Source organism: Phyllobates terribilis, unplaced genomic scaffold, assembly GCF_046119375.1.
Source record: "Phyllobates terribilis strain yellow unplaced genomic scaffold, ASM4611937v1 Scaffold_56__1_contigs__length_8794411, whole genome shotgun sequence".
Lineage (NCBI taxonomy): Eukaryota > Metazoa > Chordata > Amphibia > Anura > Dendrobatidae > Phyllobates > Phyllobates terribilis.
In genome coordinates this window covers 8,609,375-8,626,087 of record NW_027362816.1, presented here as the reverse complement: position 1 = coordinate 8,626,087, position 16,713 = coordinate 8,609,375, and the positions used below count along the sequence as shown (strand labels likewise).

General features: G+C 47.6%; 3 protein-coding genes and 1 pseudogene across 3 annotated transcripts in view; 2 read left to right on the top strand and 2 right to left on the bottom strand.

Moving 5' to 3' along the window:
• Nucleotides 1-11,453, bottom strand: part of LOC141192250 (uncharacterized) — a 34,706-nt gene extending 23,253 nt beyond the window's left edge. Inside the window, exons 1-3 of the mRNA XM_073661751.1 lie at nt 11,385-11,453; nt 11,099-11,190; nt 7,943-8,705 (exon numbers count right to left, since the gene is read on the bottom strand). Of these exons, the coding sequence (XP_073517852.1) occupies nt 7,943-8,705; nt 11,099-11,153 (818 nt within the window). The 5' untranslated portion in view covers nt 11,154-11,190; nt 11,385-11,453. The remainder of the gene's footprint in view (nt 1-7,942; nt 8,706-11,098; nt 11,191-11,384) is intronic.
• The window catches only part of LOC141192298 (oocyte zinc finger protein XlCOF29-like), a 303,763-nt gene that overhangs the window by 107,086 nt on the left and 179,964 nt on the right, over nt 1-16,713 (top strand). The window lies entirely within an intron of this gene.
• The window catches only part of LOC141192248 (uncharacterized), a 231,437-nt gene that overhangs the window by 157,634 nt on the left and 57,090 nt on the right, over nt 1-16,713 (top strand). The window lies entirely within an intron of this gene.
• LOC141192262 (fucolectin-6-like) lies at nt 9,215-9,718 on the bottom strand (annotated as a pseudogene).

Sequence of the window (16,713 nt, the reverse complement as noted above, 5' to 3'; positions counted from 1 at the left end):
CCCCCATCCAGGTCCCCCATCCAGCAGACATGGTCTCCCATCCAGGTCCTCCATATTGCAGACATGGTCCCCCATATTGCCGACATGGTCCCCCATCCAGGTCTCCCATATTGCAGACATGGCCTTCATATTGCAGACATGGTCCCCATATTGCAGACATGGTCCCCCATCCAGGTCCCCCATATCGCAGACATGGCCTTCATATTGCAGACATGGTCCCCCATCCAGGTCCCCCCATATTGCAGACATGGTCCCCCATCCAGGTCCCCCATATTGCAGACATGGTCCCCCATATTACAGACATGGTCCTCCATCCTGGTCCTTATGTTGCAGACATGTCCCCCATCCAGGTCCCCATGTTGCAGACATGTCCCCCATCCAGGTGTCCCCCCCATTCTGCGCACATGGCCGCCCCCCCCATACTGCGCACAGGGTCCCCGTCCCCCCATATTGCACTCAGAGTCCCCATCCCCCCATACTGCACTCAGGGTCCCCGCCCCCCCCATACAGCGCTCAGGGTCCCAGCCCACCCCATACAGCGCTCAGGATCCTCGTCCCCCCCCATACTACGCTCAGGGTCCCCGTCCCCCGCCATACAGCGCTCATGGTCCCCGTCCCCCCATACTGCACTCAGGGTCCCCCACCATACTGCGCTCATGGTCCCCGTCCCCCTATACTGCGCTCAGGGTCCCCGTCCCCCCATACTGCACACGGTGCCCCCCTCCCTATACTGAGCACAGGTCCCCTGTGCTGTATTTGACATGACAGAGAAAAAAATATATATATATTCTCACCTGTCCTCCGTTCCCTCGGCGTCCTTTTTGCACCTGTGGCCCGCAGGCACAGACCCCGTAACAATCGCGGCTTTTTCCAGCAGCCGCCAATATCAGCGCTGTAGTGCAGTGTATTGCCGCGCAGAGACCGGCTCTCTGCACAGCAATACCAGTGCCAGCCACCGACCTATCAGAGGCCAGCAGCTGACATCTGTACATTGCAGTGACGTCACACGTCGCCGCGCTGGGACGCAGAGGTCAGCTGCTGGCCTCTGATAGGCCGGTGGCTGGCACTGATATTGCTGTGCAGATAGACGGTCTCTGCACGGCAATACACTGCAATACAGCGCTGATATCGGCGGCTGCTGGAGAGAGCCGCGATCATTACGGGGTCTATGTGCCGCATCGGTTTATGAAGAACCAATAACCCAGCAAGGACATATAAATGGAAACGGTTCCTGTGTTACCTCACCACGCACCCAAGTGAGTAGCATTCCCACAATGGGTGTTAGAAATACGGGCAGAGTTCCCAGGGAACACGTGTGACTGCTACAGAGGTACTGCATGTCCTGGACGAAGGCGGCCATAAGCCAGCAAATAACATCAGATAGCATGGAGAACCTAGTGAAACACCTGGTACAAGCCCAGCTGTAGCAGCAGAACCGACAACAGCTGGCGCAACAGGAGACAAATAAGCTGCTTATGCGACAGAGGTTCGTGGCATGGCGGTAGATTCGACTCCAAGGTCAGCTGATGATGTCTCCATCCAGAAGGCAGTAAGGAGAGCCCTGCAGAAAATGACCAAGGGTGACGACACAGAGGCCATTTTTGAAAGATTCGACGAGAGGGAGAAACTCTCACCAGGGCAATGTGCTGATGCCATACTTAACGGGGGAGCTCCAGAAGGCCTACTCTGACTTAGCCTTAAAAGATGCGCTTAGGAGTGACAATGACTGTCAGGGTATAACGTGTCCACCGCTTGGCATATCACTGTGACAAACCCCCTCCCTACCAAATGTTTGATTTGCTGAACCACGTTCAAAAATGGTTGCAGGCAAAGACCTCTACCCCTGTGCAGATGGTAGAGCGAGTGGTAATGTACCGGTTTCTGCACTCCTTTCCGAGGCCAATACAGACTTGGGTTGCCCAGGGGGATCCCCGGAATACGGATGACCTGGTCAGACTGTTCGAAAGATATCACGGGGTCGATGGTTCCTTGGGGACACCCAAAAAGGGGTGGGTCGTCCAAGATCAAAAGGCTCAGGGGAGGTTATACCAAAGGTTCCAGCTGTCAACATATGCTGGAAATATCACGGCCCAGGCCATATAGCACCGCATTGTCCCCTGACTTCCGAGCAGATGGACTGTAGCCTGGGTTGCCACTGTTCATACTATGTGTATCCAGTTTGCAGTGCGATCTTTCCATGCAATAAGGGGCCACAAGCTTGTCCCGTAATGGGGAATGGTCAGCAAGTGACTGGACTGCTAGTCTTAGAAAGTTTGTTGACCCTAGTGAGGGCCACATTTCCTCTCCAGCTGATCCCTGGAAAGAAGGTTGACGTCAATTGCTTTCACGAGGATGCTAAAGGCTATCCAGTGGCCAGAGTGGACATTGGAATGGGCCAAGGTACTGAGTCCCACGAGATTGGCGTGGTCTAGGACTTACTGCACCCCATTATTATAGGCCAGGACTTTTGTTTGTTTTGGGACTTTTGGAGGAGGGCGACAGTGCTCGATTAAGAGACGGGTCACCCCTAAAGAACTGTTACCACACTCAGAGTCTGACGGGTTTCCCTTCTGTGTCCTTGTGGGGGATGACAAGGTAGTGTCCCTTGGGGCCAACATACCTGATGTAGGGGTGACCGGTGAAAATGTTAGGTCCGCCCGTGATAGGGAGCTAATGCTAAAGGAGACATTACATAATGTAACTGTCTTAAACAGTATAGCGCAAGAGCCAGGGGCTGACACCAGGTTTCCCTATTTTATGTTGAGTGGGGAGTTATTGTACAGCGTTATTAAGGTCAGAGAGGAAATAGTGGAGCAATTGTTGGTACCCTGACCATGTAGATGAAGGATGATGGACATGGTCCATTTACATGTCTTGACCATTTGGATGTGGATAAAAGTGGATAAGTGGTTGTGCGGAGGTTCTATTGGCCTGGATATCACCAGGAAATCTTAAAGTATTGCAGGTCCTGTCCCACCTGCCAGATAATCGCCCCTCCTCTCACTTTCGACGTCCCCTCGTACCATTACCCATCATAGAAGTGCCGTTTGAACGAATTGCCATGGACTGGGTCCATCACCTGGTTAAATCTGCTTGTGGGCATCAATACATATTGTTCATCCTTGACTATGCTACGTGGTGCCCTGAAGCAGTTCCACTGAGAAACTCCTCTGTGGTAAGTAAAGCACACGAGTTGGTACACATTTTTTCCTGGACCGGATTACCGGGGGAGATACTTACCGACCAAGGAAAAGCCTTTATGAGTAAGGTGATGAGGGAACTGTGTAAGGCCCTACAAATTACACAACTGAAGACATCCATGTACCATCCCAGATGGATGGCCTTGTGGAAAGGTTAAATAAAACATTGAAGAGTATGCTTAAGTAGGTCATATAGAAGGATGGTCAAGACTGGGACTGTCTCCTCCCGTATCTGTTGTTTTCTATCCGGGAGGTTCCACAAGCCTCAACCGGATTCTCTCCATTTGAACTTCTATATGGTCGACATGCAATGGGTCTCCTTGATATAGCGAAGGATTCCTGGGAAGCCGAGGTTACGCCCCAATCGGAGCATCATTGAGGATGTCACTAAAATGTAGGAGTTGATTGCGAAGGTGATGCCCGTCATAAAAGGACATTTCCTCCAGGCACAAGGGGCTCAATCTAGGGTCTACAACTGGTCAGCCAGGGTGAGGCAGTTCAGCCCCGGGGACAGAGTCCTTGTACTAATTCCCACAGTGGAGAGTTTTTGGCCAAATGGTAAGACCCCTATGAGGTGGTAGAGAAGCTTGGTGAAGGGAACTACAAAGTCCATCACAGATCTACCTCTCTGTACTTAATATCAACTCCTTACTAACCAGAATACCACAATGTCTGTCTGCTATTTCATCTTTCTTCTCTGCTAGATTCCTAAAACTTAATATGGATAAAACCAAATTCATCATATTTCCACCATCTCACTCAACCCCCCTCCTGACCTATCTATCAAAGTCAATGGCCACCCACTCTCCCCACTCTCCCCAGTCTCGCTGCCTCTGGGTAGCACTTGACTCTAATCTCTCCTTCAAACCTCATATCCAAGGCCTTTCCACTTCATGCCGACTCCAATTCAAAAATATTTCCCGGATCTGCACATTCCTCAACCATGAATCTGCAAAAACACTAGTGCGTGCCCTCATCATCTCTCTCCTCGACTACTGCAACCTCCTGCTCTGTGGTCTCTCTTCTAACACTCTCGCACCCCTGCAATCTATCCTAAACCCTGCTGCCCAACTAATGCACCTGTCCCCCCGCTATTCTCCTGTCTCTTCCCGCTGCCAATCCCTGCACTGGCTCCCCATTGCCCAGAGACTCAAGTTCAAGACCCTAACCTTGGCATACAAAACCATCCATAGCCTGTCTCCTCTATATATCTATGATCTAGTCTCCCGGTACCTACTTGCATGCAACCTTCGATCCTCACAGGACCACCTTCTCTACTCTGCTCCTTTCTCCTCTTCCCACAATTGCATACAAGATTTCTCCCATGCATCCCCCCTACTCTGGAACTCTCTACTCCAACACGACAGACTCGCGCCTACCGTGGAAACCTTCAAAAGGAACCTGAAGACCGACCTCTTCCGACAAGCCTACAACCTGCAGTAACCATCACTGCATGACCAGCTGTACCCTCACCTACGGTATCCTCACCCCCCCTTCTACACTGTGAGCCCTCACGGGCAGTGTCCTCTCGCCTCCTGTGCCAGTCGGTGACTTGTTTTTGTTTAAACTATTGTGCTTGTTTTCTGCTATGTATACCCCTTTTTCACATGTAAAGCGCCATGGAATTAATGGCGCTATATTAATTAATAATAATAACCAAGAAGACTAAAACTGTACAAAGTGTACATATGTGGCAAGATAGGGAGCCAGTTGAAGCTCCGTGTTTTCTGGACAAGCCTGAAGCAGATGTTGAAAGAGTCATAATAGCAAAGATGCCGTTGAAAGCTCAAAAATAGCAGTGTGGGAATTGTTGCAGCAGAACAGGGACCTGTTCTTAGATTTGCTATTTTGTACAAAGGTCATAGAGCGTGAGGTTCTGATTTAATCCCATGTGCGGGTGAACTTGAAGCCCTATCTAATTCCTGAGGCCTGGCGAGAGCTAATCTCCAAGGAATCTCTGAGTATTTTAGGAATCAGAGAGGGTGGTGTAGCCCTATTGTCCTGGTTCCAAAACCTGATGGCGAATGGAGGTTTTGTAACGATTATAGGAAGCTGAATGAAGTCCAAGTTCAACGCATATCAGATGCCGTGTGTCGATGACCTGATCGCGAGACGTGGGCTGGCAAAGTATATAACTTTGTGACCCACTACTACTCAGGTAGCGTTAGCCCTCCCTGGGAAAGGTGTACTCGGACTGCGGGCCGGTGGTAGAGGGGGATGCAGTGGTGGCCTTGGCTCAGTCCGTGGCCAGGGCGCACACATTAAAAATATGGGGTAGTGGATGAGTGGTTATTTGTCGGCTACGCCACCTGTGGTTTCTGCTGAGGACCACCAGCGCTGCGCCAGTCCTCTGAGGCCGGTGTTCTAGCAGCTTGGGATGGAATAGCTCCCCGCAGGTGGAGCCAGGCCTCAGGGCAGAGTAGAAGAAGTGCAGTGCAGAGGAATGGTGGGTGCGGTGCCGCGCAGAAATGAGAGAGAAGAGGCGGTGTATGAAGTCATCCAGGTTTTACTCACGGTAGACTTGTTTTCAGCCACAAAGCTTCTCTTTGTTCCTCACGGCGCGCTGCGGCCACCAGGATGGGGTTCAGCTCACTCCGGGTAGCTCGGGTGCACCAGACAAAACCCCTCCACCAGTGTGTTCCTCTCACTTGCTGTACTAGAACCGCCTCGTGCCCCTACTAAGTCCCGTACGGGTACCGCAATGTCCGCTGAAGGTGGCTTGTAGCCCCCGGACCGCCTAGGTCCCTTATTGGTGACTGGGGTGTAAACGTGGCATAAGGCTGGTGTCCCTCTGGATAGACGCAGATTAAGGGGATACAGGTGGCGACTCCGCTCCATCCTGACAGAGACTTGGAGTACAAAGTCAGATAATCGGGGACCGGTACCCCCTCTTGCGGCAGGAGTCTCTCTGGCGGGGCCAGAATAAGGGTAGCAGGTGGCAACTCTGCTCCGTCCACATCCCCTGAGATCCTTTCGCCTGTGGAGCTCTTCTCCTCTGCTCCCCTCCTAGGCCTTCTGGTGTGGACTAAGACATAGGACACAGCCAGCTGTAACTCAACTCTGCCCCAGCCCCCAATCTCAAGGCCTGAGACCGGGAATCACAGCCTCCTGAGGGAGCTGCAGCTTGTACTAACTGTCACCTCCAGGGAACTGCGACAAAAGACCCGGCATTAAAGATGGCATCCATATTTATATGGATGTATTAGTATAACCGTAAAGTGCTTCATCCACCCTACTCACTACAAGGTTCCCCCTACTTTTGGTCCCGCCCTTACTCCTCCATTCAGGACTGGGGTACCACATTGTGCTCTAAACCCCCTTCAGAATGGGAGTGTGTAGTGTTGGATGTGTGGTGGGGCCCTGTGTGGTGCTCCATCCTTACCTCAGAGAGGAGATACCACACCTCGTTCCATGAAGTGCAGTACCTCTGTGGCGACTGAACTCTCAGGGGCGCCACATAACCACCTTGGATTTAACTAAGAAATATTGGCAAATCCCTATGTCACAAGAAGCCAAGGAGAAGACTGCCTTCTCTATGCCCAACGGATGTTTCCAATATGTCCGGATGCTGTTTTGTCTGCAGGGAGCCCTGGTCACCTTCCAGAGTGCCATGGGCTGGATACTCGCAATCCGTAAGAATTACACTGCATCATACTTTATATATCGTAATCTTCAGCCCAGATTGGAGATGTCACCTGCAAAAGGTCCGGTCGGTGTTTGATCCTCTCAGGAAGGCAGGGTTTTCTATAAATCTGAAAACATTTTGCCATGGGAAATAAGGAGGCCAAATAACTAGGATATGTAGTAGGTAGAGGCGAGATCAAACCCCAGATCAGTAAAGTAGATGCAATCCAAAACTGGCCAAGACCACTCTTAAAGAAGCAAGTTAGAGCCTTTCTGAAAATGAAAATAACAGACAGCAGTCATGTAATGTGTGGTCTCTAAGTAAAGGTAGTGTGACGGGAGCTAGTTACCCCATCCGCAGATGTCCAATCTTCTTCTGCCGGCCCCTGACATGGAAAGGCTTTTCTTACACTGGGATATATAAAATATGACTATCGCAGTGTGTCTCCAAGATGGACTAAAACTTTTATTCTTACAAGCAGGTTTTATAGAGAATCACACAGGCTATTTTTAGCACCCATTGTTCTCACCAGATAATACCCACAGTAGGCTCCCAGACAGCAGTTAGGCAACAACCCATTAATCAGCACATTGTCTGTTTGCCCCTGCTAAGTGAGCACAGGAAGGTGGGGGCCAGGAGTGCTTTGGTCACATCACAAAATGTCCAACAATATGTGATCCACAATATTCGCCCCACTGTGTAACATTATGTCCCATTAGCTGCATAGGCGCTACGACAACCCCCATGTGGCAAAATCTTGGAGTACGGGGTTGATCCATCACAGGTAAATTTGCAATAAAAAAGATGGCATCACTTGCTAACTTCTGCGATCAACCAGTGAGGAGTTATCGCAGAAAATTAGAGATTGAATAAAACCAAGAAGGGTGGAGACCAGCCCACGTGAGGTCATCACAGGGGAGTGTGTGGGCAGCGCCCCCGTCGGCATAAAAGATCAGGCCGAATATTGATCTATACTCATGCTGGGTTATACATATTTGTGTAAGCGGGGGTCCTGTTCCATAACGGTTCGTTTGAGTGCTTCCCTCCAGCTAAACTGAATCGTCTCTGCGATCGGTCTAGTAAGTCCTTCTATTAATCCCTTTTTATTTTGTGTAACTGTATATGCTGTATTAAACATGAACCCTGGGTGAAACATTTCCCACATTCTGAACATGAATATGGCTTCTCTCCTGTATGACTTCTGTAATGTTTAAGCAAATCTGACTTATTGCTGAAACATTTCGCACATTCTGAACATGAAAATGGCTTTTCTCCTGTGTGACTTTTTTGATGCATAAGCAATTTAGATTTATGTTCAAAACATTTCCCGCATTCTTGACATGAATATGGCTTTTCTCCAGTGTGAATTCTTTGATGTTTATGAAGATCTGGTTTCTGGATAAAACATTTCCCACATTCTGAACATGAATATGGCTTCTCTCCTATGTGAAATTGTTGATGTTTATGAAGATCTCGTTTCTGGATAAAACATTTCCCACATTCTGAACATGAATATGGCTTCTCTCCTGTATGACTTCTGTAATGTTTAAGCAAATATGACTTATCGCTGAAACATTTCCCACATTCTGAACATGAAAACGGCTTTTCTCCTGTGTGACTTCTCTGATGTGTAAGCAATTTATATTTAGTTTTAAAACATTTCTCACATTCTGAACAGGAAAATGGTTTCTTCCCTGTGGGAATTATTTGATGTTCGACATCCCTTCTCTGGCTTTCATTTTGCTTAACAGTCTGTGATGAATCCAAGTAGATGACGGATTGAAAAGGCTCAGATGATTGATTTCTGCTCTGAAGGGCTGGAGGTATAGCTGGAATAATGGCACGCTTTTCATAGGTATCTGGTTTGACACCACAGTCATCTGCCAAGAATAAATCTGATTTTATTATTTTTTAATATCAATGCCTTATATTTTATAACATTTCTCTATACATAATTCTTTACAAATCAAAGTATAATGAAACTATGACCTATGACAGTGGTGAGCCACCTGTTCACAAATCCCATGGTACTCAACCCCTAATATACAATCGACAAACATAATACATACAGGCAGAAACGTTTGAGACAATAAAGGGAGGATTAAAAATAAGGTTTATTACATTACAATCTACAGATAAAAATACACGCCAAAACATGTAAGATGGGGTATTCCCATCTCCGAGAAACTATCCCAATATGTAGTAGGTGTAATAAAAATAAGATTAGCAAATATCTCCAATTAGAAATGTATAGTTCTTCTGATTCGCTATGTTGCTTACCCCATGTTCAGGGCATTGCAAGTTAGTTGCTAGTGGTCATAACTATGGATACTGCAATGCTCTGCACATGGGGTAAGTGACAAAGAATCAGGAGAACTATACCACATTTCTAATTGGAGTCTGAATAAACCTCGACCTCATACATCGACAGGTACTCCGAGTGTCATGGGATCACCACGCTGACGTCCTTCTGCTGTAAGGGGATGGAGGGTCGCTACAAGGTGGCAGAGACCACATTCGTGACTGTGCCACACACTGGAATGTTATTGTCGGGGGAGTTCCCGATTCGGACCTCGGCCCCCATCAGTCGCTCCAGACCACAGTCAATCCTGTTGGTTATGGCGACGCTGGATATCTTGTAGCTCTGGCCCAGGTCCAGCTTCCACCAGGGATCCTTCTCCAGGTTGGTGTGGGTGCAGAAGTCACTATTGAAGTCGGTGTCTTTGTTCCCATCGATGGCATTCTTAGCCAATATCCTCCTGGTGGCATACGGATAGTCCGACACCTGGGAGGCCACTCTGGTCCTTGCTATATTTGTGGCTCCAGGTGCAGGAGCACATCCCAGAGCCAGAACCACAGATCCCAGTAGAATCAGAGAAGATACAAGATTCATCCTGCAGGAGATGTAAGTGAAGGTCCTGTGTAATCTCCACATCTGATAAATGCTGGTTCCCTGGTAATCAGTGACTATTCCCTGCAGTCTGTACTCACAGGAGCTGCTCCTGCACAATCTGGATGAATCTTGTATCTTCTCTGATTCTACTGGGATCTGTGGTTCTGGCTCTGGGATTTGCTCCTGCACCTGCAGCCACAAACATAGCAAGGACCAGAGTGGCCTCCCAGGTGTCGGACTATCCGTATGCCACCAGGAGCATATTGGCTAAGAATGCCATCGATGAGAACAAAGACACCGACTTCAATAGTGACTTGTGCACCCACACCAACCTGGAGACTGATGGGGGCCGAGGTCCGAATTCGGAACTTCCCCGACAATAACAATCCGGTGTGCGGAACAGTCACGAATGTTATCTCTGCCACCTTGTGCTTCTGCTGTAAGGGGATGGGGGTCGGTACGTCAGCGTGGTGATCCCAGGACACTCGGAGTACATTTCTAATTGGAGGTATTTTCTATTATTATTATCACACCTACTATATTTTGGGATAGGATTTTGGAGATGGGAATACCCCTTCAAGGCTGTATGCTTAGGACTTATCCAGGACTCATTCAGATGCCTCATTCCATTGTTTTTTGTGATTACATTTATCCCTCTTAAATGGCTTTTTGTATTTTTATGTGTTTTCAACTCCGATCTAATAAATTGTATTTTTAATCTCTATATTGTCTCACATTTCTCTATACACAGTCATGGTTGAAATAGTTGACGCCCTTAAAATTGTTCCAGAAAATGAAGTATTTCTCCTAGAACATTATTGCAATTACACCTGTTTTGTTATAGACACGTTTATTTCCTTTGTGTGTATTGTCACTGATCTTTTCTAGTGAAATGTTCAATGGAGAATCAAAACTGGACCTTGACCAGATTATTACCTGACCCTACTTCTAAACCCTTTTCTGATCTGCCTACATACTTCTTGTTGACCGCAGAATGGTTTGGCTTCTCACTTGACTGCCCTTCCGGGACGTGTACTGCTGCTAGATATTGACCTTGGCTTCTCCAGCTTAGAGTCCACCTGCCTGACTTCTGTGTGTGGCCCGGCTCTCTTCTTGACATTCAGCTGTAATCTGGCAACTCACAACTACATTACAATTGGAGACATGGCGCCTTTCTGCAGCAAATAAAATCCCATTTAACCAATGCAACTTTGCTACCAAAACGCGTTAATCAAAAAAGGTGTAAAAAAGAAAAGCTTTTTTTGTTATGCATCAAATCTATCTGCAAGTAAAATGCACGTCAATTACTTGTGTGATCAAACTCATAATATAATGACCACAGGATCTGTGACTTCTCTGCATTTAGTGGTCATTACTCACCTGGGTGGTCATATGTAGGAGTCTCCTCTTTACACCGCTCATCACCCCTTCCCATATGTCTCTGTAGTATTAATATGGGTCAGATCTTCACCCTGAAACAAATATTGTAAAAGTCACAGACAGATGGAGAAGTCCCATCTATGATCAGCTCTAATCCTGCCATCTCCACCATTCTACACAAGTAGAAAACATATAATACTGGTGGATAAAACAAGACTGAACACAAGACTTTCACAGCCGTCTACACATCATAGGGGAGATCTCATGACACCTTCTCTCCATCTACCTGATGATCCTGAGGAACATTGGGATCTTCTTGTTTACAGTCCTGTGGAAGAAGAGGACGGGGACATCTCTCTGGTGTTGTCCTCTTACTGGATATATCTGGAGGAAACACATACAGGGACTGAATTCATTCTTTACATACAGATAATTATAGGCCGTGTGTATTCAGTCCTGTCTATTACCTGGTGATGTGAGGGGCTGGGGAACCTCCATCATGATGTCCTTGTACAGATCTTTGTGTCCTTCTAAATACTCCCACTCCTCCATGGAGAAATAGACAGCGACATCCTGACACCTTAGAGGAACCTGACACATACAATGATACCGTCATCCCCCAGATCCCTTCATAGCATTACTGTATAATGTCCCAGCAGTGTCACCTCTCCAGTCAGCAGCTCAATCATCTTGTAGGCGAGTTCTAGGATCTTTTGGTCATTGATGTCCTCATGTATCAGGGGGTGAGGTGGAGGCCCTGTGATTGGGCTCAGGGGTCTTCCCCATCCCTCTGACACAGGGTTCTGACAGCGCTCACTAGAGGTCTTCTTCACTACTATGTAATCCTGGTTATGGAGAGACACATTAATAAATCTCCCTCCAGACATTTCCAGAGTCCTCACCTCTCCAGTTCTTGTCCATCTGTTTTTCCCATAGATAAGAATGATGTAATGTGACGTCATCAGAATCTCTCACCTCTCCAGTAAGCCGGAAGAGGATCTCTAGGGTGAGGTGGAATATCATCTTGTCTCGCTCCCTATCAACCTTTGACAGGAAACTTCTCTTATATAGAAGATCTTCACTGAGAGGATCCGATATTGTAGAGACCTGAATGAGAAGAAGATGAGAAGATGTAACGTCACCAATAATTCTATGTAATAATACAATCACTGATTCCGGTATAAAGCAGTAATCTGTGGATCTGATCCTGGATGATGCCGGAAGAAGAAGTGGATTTTTATGGCGGCCATTAATGAGCTTCGCTTTGAGGACCGGAGGAGGTTTGGCCTGAACGCTGCACTCGTGGTGTGAACACGGACATAGTAGATTATTTAGGGATATTTTCTTGTCCTGCCCTAAACTTGCTTATTCAAGTGAATAGGTCCACGAAAAAGAACAGCCTGTCCACGGATGATATCTGTGTGTTAAAGAGTTTATCCAGGACTATATTATTTTTATAACTATGGGCAGAAGAAGTAAAAGGCAGATAGTTCCTAACTGCCTGCCTGCCCTGCCTCAATGTCTGCGGGAACAGAGCGGTGACGGACTGCTCCTGCCAGTGACTCTGCGGCTTCTAATGAGTCACGTAGACGGAGCAGCGGCTTCTCTTTGGCTCTGCTTTCTTGATGGGACGTGAATGACGACATCACACTGATTGTCAGCTGCCTCCCTGCTGCCTTCCTGCCAGCAGCCAGCGGTCAATCAGAGGGATGATTTATTTCACCATGCAAAAAAAACAGACACAAAATAGACGCATAGTGTGAATAATGGCAAATTCTGAGAGACAATAATGGGGAATCTCCACATACCTCCACCTGCAGACAGGGCCGCCATCAGGGCATCACTGCCCTTACTGCTGTTTGGGGCCCCGTGAGCAGCAGTACAGAGAGGGGCCGGGTCTAGTCAGGGCCCCCCTCTTGTGCGTATGCTCACGGCGCTCCATGCACGGCACTCCATGCTGTAATAAAGTGCCGAGCACTGGGGCGCACACCGCCTTAGACGGCGCACATATTGGCACCGAGTTCCTTACTGAAGCTGCGCCGCTGCAGCAGCTCCTTCATACTTCAGGAGTCAGGAGGACCCGTGGCGGCGTGCATCTCCTCGTCGCAACAGGAGCGCCAGGATGCTGCAGGGATCGTATGTGGGGTAAGTATGACAATTTTATTTTTTAAAAAAAAATTAAATGGAGTGGGGGGAGGATGAGCTGCACATGATGGGGAATTGGGAGTGGAGGGAGGATGAGCTGCACATGGTGGGGAATTTGGAGTGGGAGGAGGATGAGCTGCACATGGGGAATTGACAGTGGGGGAGGATGAGCTGCACATGGGGAATTAGCAGTGGGGGAGGATGAGCTGCACATCATGGGGAATTGGCAGTGGGGGAGGATGAGCTGCACATGGGGAATTAGCAGTGGGGGGAGGATGAGCTGCACGTGATGGGGAATTGGGAGGGGGGAGAGGATGAGCTGCACATGATGTGGAATTTGGAGTGGGAGGAGGATGAGCTGCACATGGGGAATTGGCAGTGGGGGAGGATGAGCTGCACATGTGGAATTATCAGTGGGGGAGGATGAGCTGCACGTGATGGGGAATTGGGAGTGGGGAGAGGATGAGCTGCACATGATGGGGAATTTGGAGTGGGGGAGGATGAGCTGCACATGGGGAATTAGCAGTGTGGGAGGATGAGCTGCACATGGGGAATTGGCAGTGGGGGAGGATGAGCTGCACATGGGGAATTATCAGTGGGGGAGGATGAGCTGCACATGGGGAATTGGCAGTGGGGGAGGATGAGCTGCACATGGGGAATTAGCAGTGTGGGTAGGATGAGCTGCACGTGATGGGGAATTGGCAGTAGGGGAGGATGAGCTGCACGTGATGGGGAATTGGCAGTGGGGGGTGGATGAGCTGCACATAATGATGAGTTGGAAGTGGGGGGAATGTTGGGAGTGGTGAGGAGAATGAACTGCACATGGGGAATTGGCAGTGGGGGGGGGTGAGCTGCACATGGGGAATTGGGAGTGGAGGGGTGAGCTGCACATGGAGGATTGAGAGTGGGGGGAGGATGAGCGCATGGTGGATTGGGAGTGGTGGGTGGGAAGAGCGAACGGTGAATTAGGGGTGGGGAGAGCAAATGGTGGATTGAAAAATGGGAGTGGGGAAAGCACATGATGAATTGGGAGTGGGGTGGGGAAAGCAAATGGTGAATGGGGGATGAGGGAGAGTAAATGATGAATAGAGGGTGGGGGTGGGGAGAGCAGGAAATAATGAATTGGGGCAGAGGGTGCATGTAAATATAATGAATTGGGGAGCAGGAGGTACAGAGTGGGGGGCGTTGCGGATGCAGGAGTGTGACTCGTAATAAATTCTGGGAAAGAGTACAGGCTCTAATTAATTTACATATTTATTAGATGGGGAAAGTGGCTATTTACAGTTATTTGGGGCGCAGGGATGGATTACAATTATGTTTGGAATGGTGGGTTGCATAATGACTAATTATATATTAATGGTGGGTGCACGTCTGTATTCAGCTGTGTAATGTAGAAGTTGGGGAATATGCTCTACATAACTGTGTTATTTTATTCAAAGACAAGTCCTGGCTGGAAGAAGTGATGGTGATCTGTGCTGGATGAAGGAGAAAAGTAAAGATGAAGGACTTCAACTAGAGACGTCACTGGTGAGTCGGTGTATTACATGTACAATGACACTATATACTATGTACAGGGCTCTTGTGTATAATGTCACTGGTGATCCTTGTATTACCTGTAAACTGACACTATATACAGAGCTCCTGTGTATAATGTCACTGGTGATCACTGTATTACCTGTACACTGACACTATATACAGAGCTCCAGTGTATAATGTCACTGATGATCACTATATTACCTGTATACTTACATTATACACTGTATACCATGTACAGAGCTCCGGTGTATAATGGCACTTATGGTAATATTAGTATTATGTTTTTTTTATTAATGATCAGTATTGTAGTATTCGGTGACAATGTGGTGGTAATATGTGGTCTGGTCATGGTGTGGCATTTTTTGTCCCTTCTGTGTGGTATTATTCGGTCACTATGTGGTGGTAATATGTGGTCTGGTCATGGTGCAGTGGTATTCCTTGTATGTGGTATTATTCGGTCACTATGTGGTGGTAATATGTGGTCCGGTCATGGTGTGGTGGTATTTGATCCTTGTATGTGGTATTATTGGTCATTTTAAAAAATGTGTATGACACATTCCCTTAAAGAAAAATAAATAAAAATATACCTAAAAAGAGTATTGGGTACTTTAAGAAAATTTTAATAGGTTAGAATAGAGTAGGGCTCGGCCAGAAGAGTCTACCTTATCGTGGTGGTGGTTTTAAAAATCTTTTGGCCAAAACAAAAGCTGCTGGCTATGTACAGTGGGGAAAAAAGACTATTTAGTCAGCCACCAATTGTGCAAGTTCTTCCACTTAAAAATATGAGAGAGGCCTGTAATTCACATCACAGTTAGATCTCAACTATGAGAGACAAATTGAGAAAACAAATCCTAAAAATCACATTCTCTGATTTGGAAAGAATTTTTTTTTCAAATTTTGGTGGAAAATAAGTATTTGGTCAATTACAAACAAGCAAGATTTCTGTCTCTCACAGACCTGTAACTTCTTCTTTAAGAGGCTCCTCTGTTCTCCACTCATTATCTGTAGTACTGGCACCTGTTTGAACTTGTTATCAGTATAAAAGACACCAGTCCGCAACCTCAAACAGTCACACTCCAAACTCCACTATGGTGAAGACCAAAGCAGCTTGGTGTAAAGAAATCAACTGTGGGAGCAATAATTAGAAAATGGAAGACATACAAGAACCACTGATAATCTCCCACGATCTGGGGCTCCACACAAGATCTCACCTCGTGGGATCAAAATGATCTCAAGAACGGTGAGCAAAAATCCCAGAACCACACAGGGGGAGGCCTAGTGAATAACCTGCAGAGAGCTACGACCAACGTTACACAGGCTACCATCAGTAACACACTACGCCGCCAGGAACTCAGATCCTGCAGTGCCAGACGGTTCCCCCTGCTTAAGTCGTTATATGTTCTGGCCCGTCTGAAGTTTGCTAGAGAGCATTTGGATGATCCAGAAGAGTATTGGGAGAATGTTATATGGTCAGATGAAACCAAAGTTGAACTGTTTGGTTAGAAACACAACTCGTCGTGCTTGGAGGAGAAAGAATGCTGAGTTGCATCCAAAGAACACCATACCTACTGTGAAGCATGGGGGTAGCAACATCATGCTTTGGGGCTGTTTCTCTGCCAAGGGACCAGGACGACTGAGCCGTGTACATGAAAGAATGGATGGGGCCATGTATCGTGAGATTTTGAGTGCAAACCTCCTTCCATCAGCAAGGGCAATGAAGATGAAACGTGGCTGGGTCTTTCAGCATGACAATGATCCCACCGCCAGGGCAACAAAGGAGTGGCTTCGTAAGAAGAATTTCAAGGTCCTGGAGTGGCCTAGCCAGTCTCCAGATCTAAACCCTGTAGAAAACCTTTGGAGGGAGTTGAGAGTCCGTGTTGCCCAGCGACAGACCCCAAAATATCACTGCTCTAGAGGAGATCTGCATGGAGGAA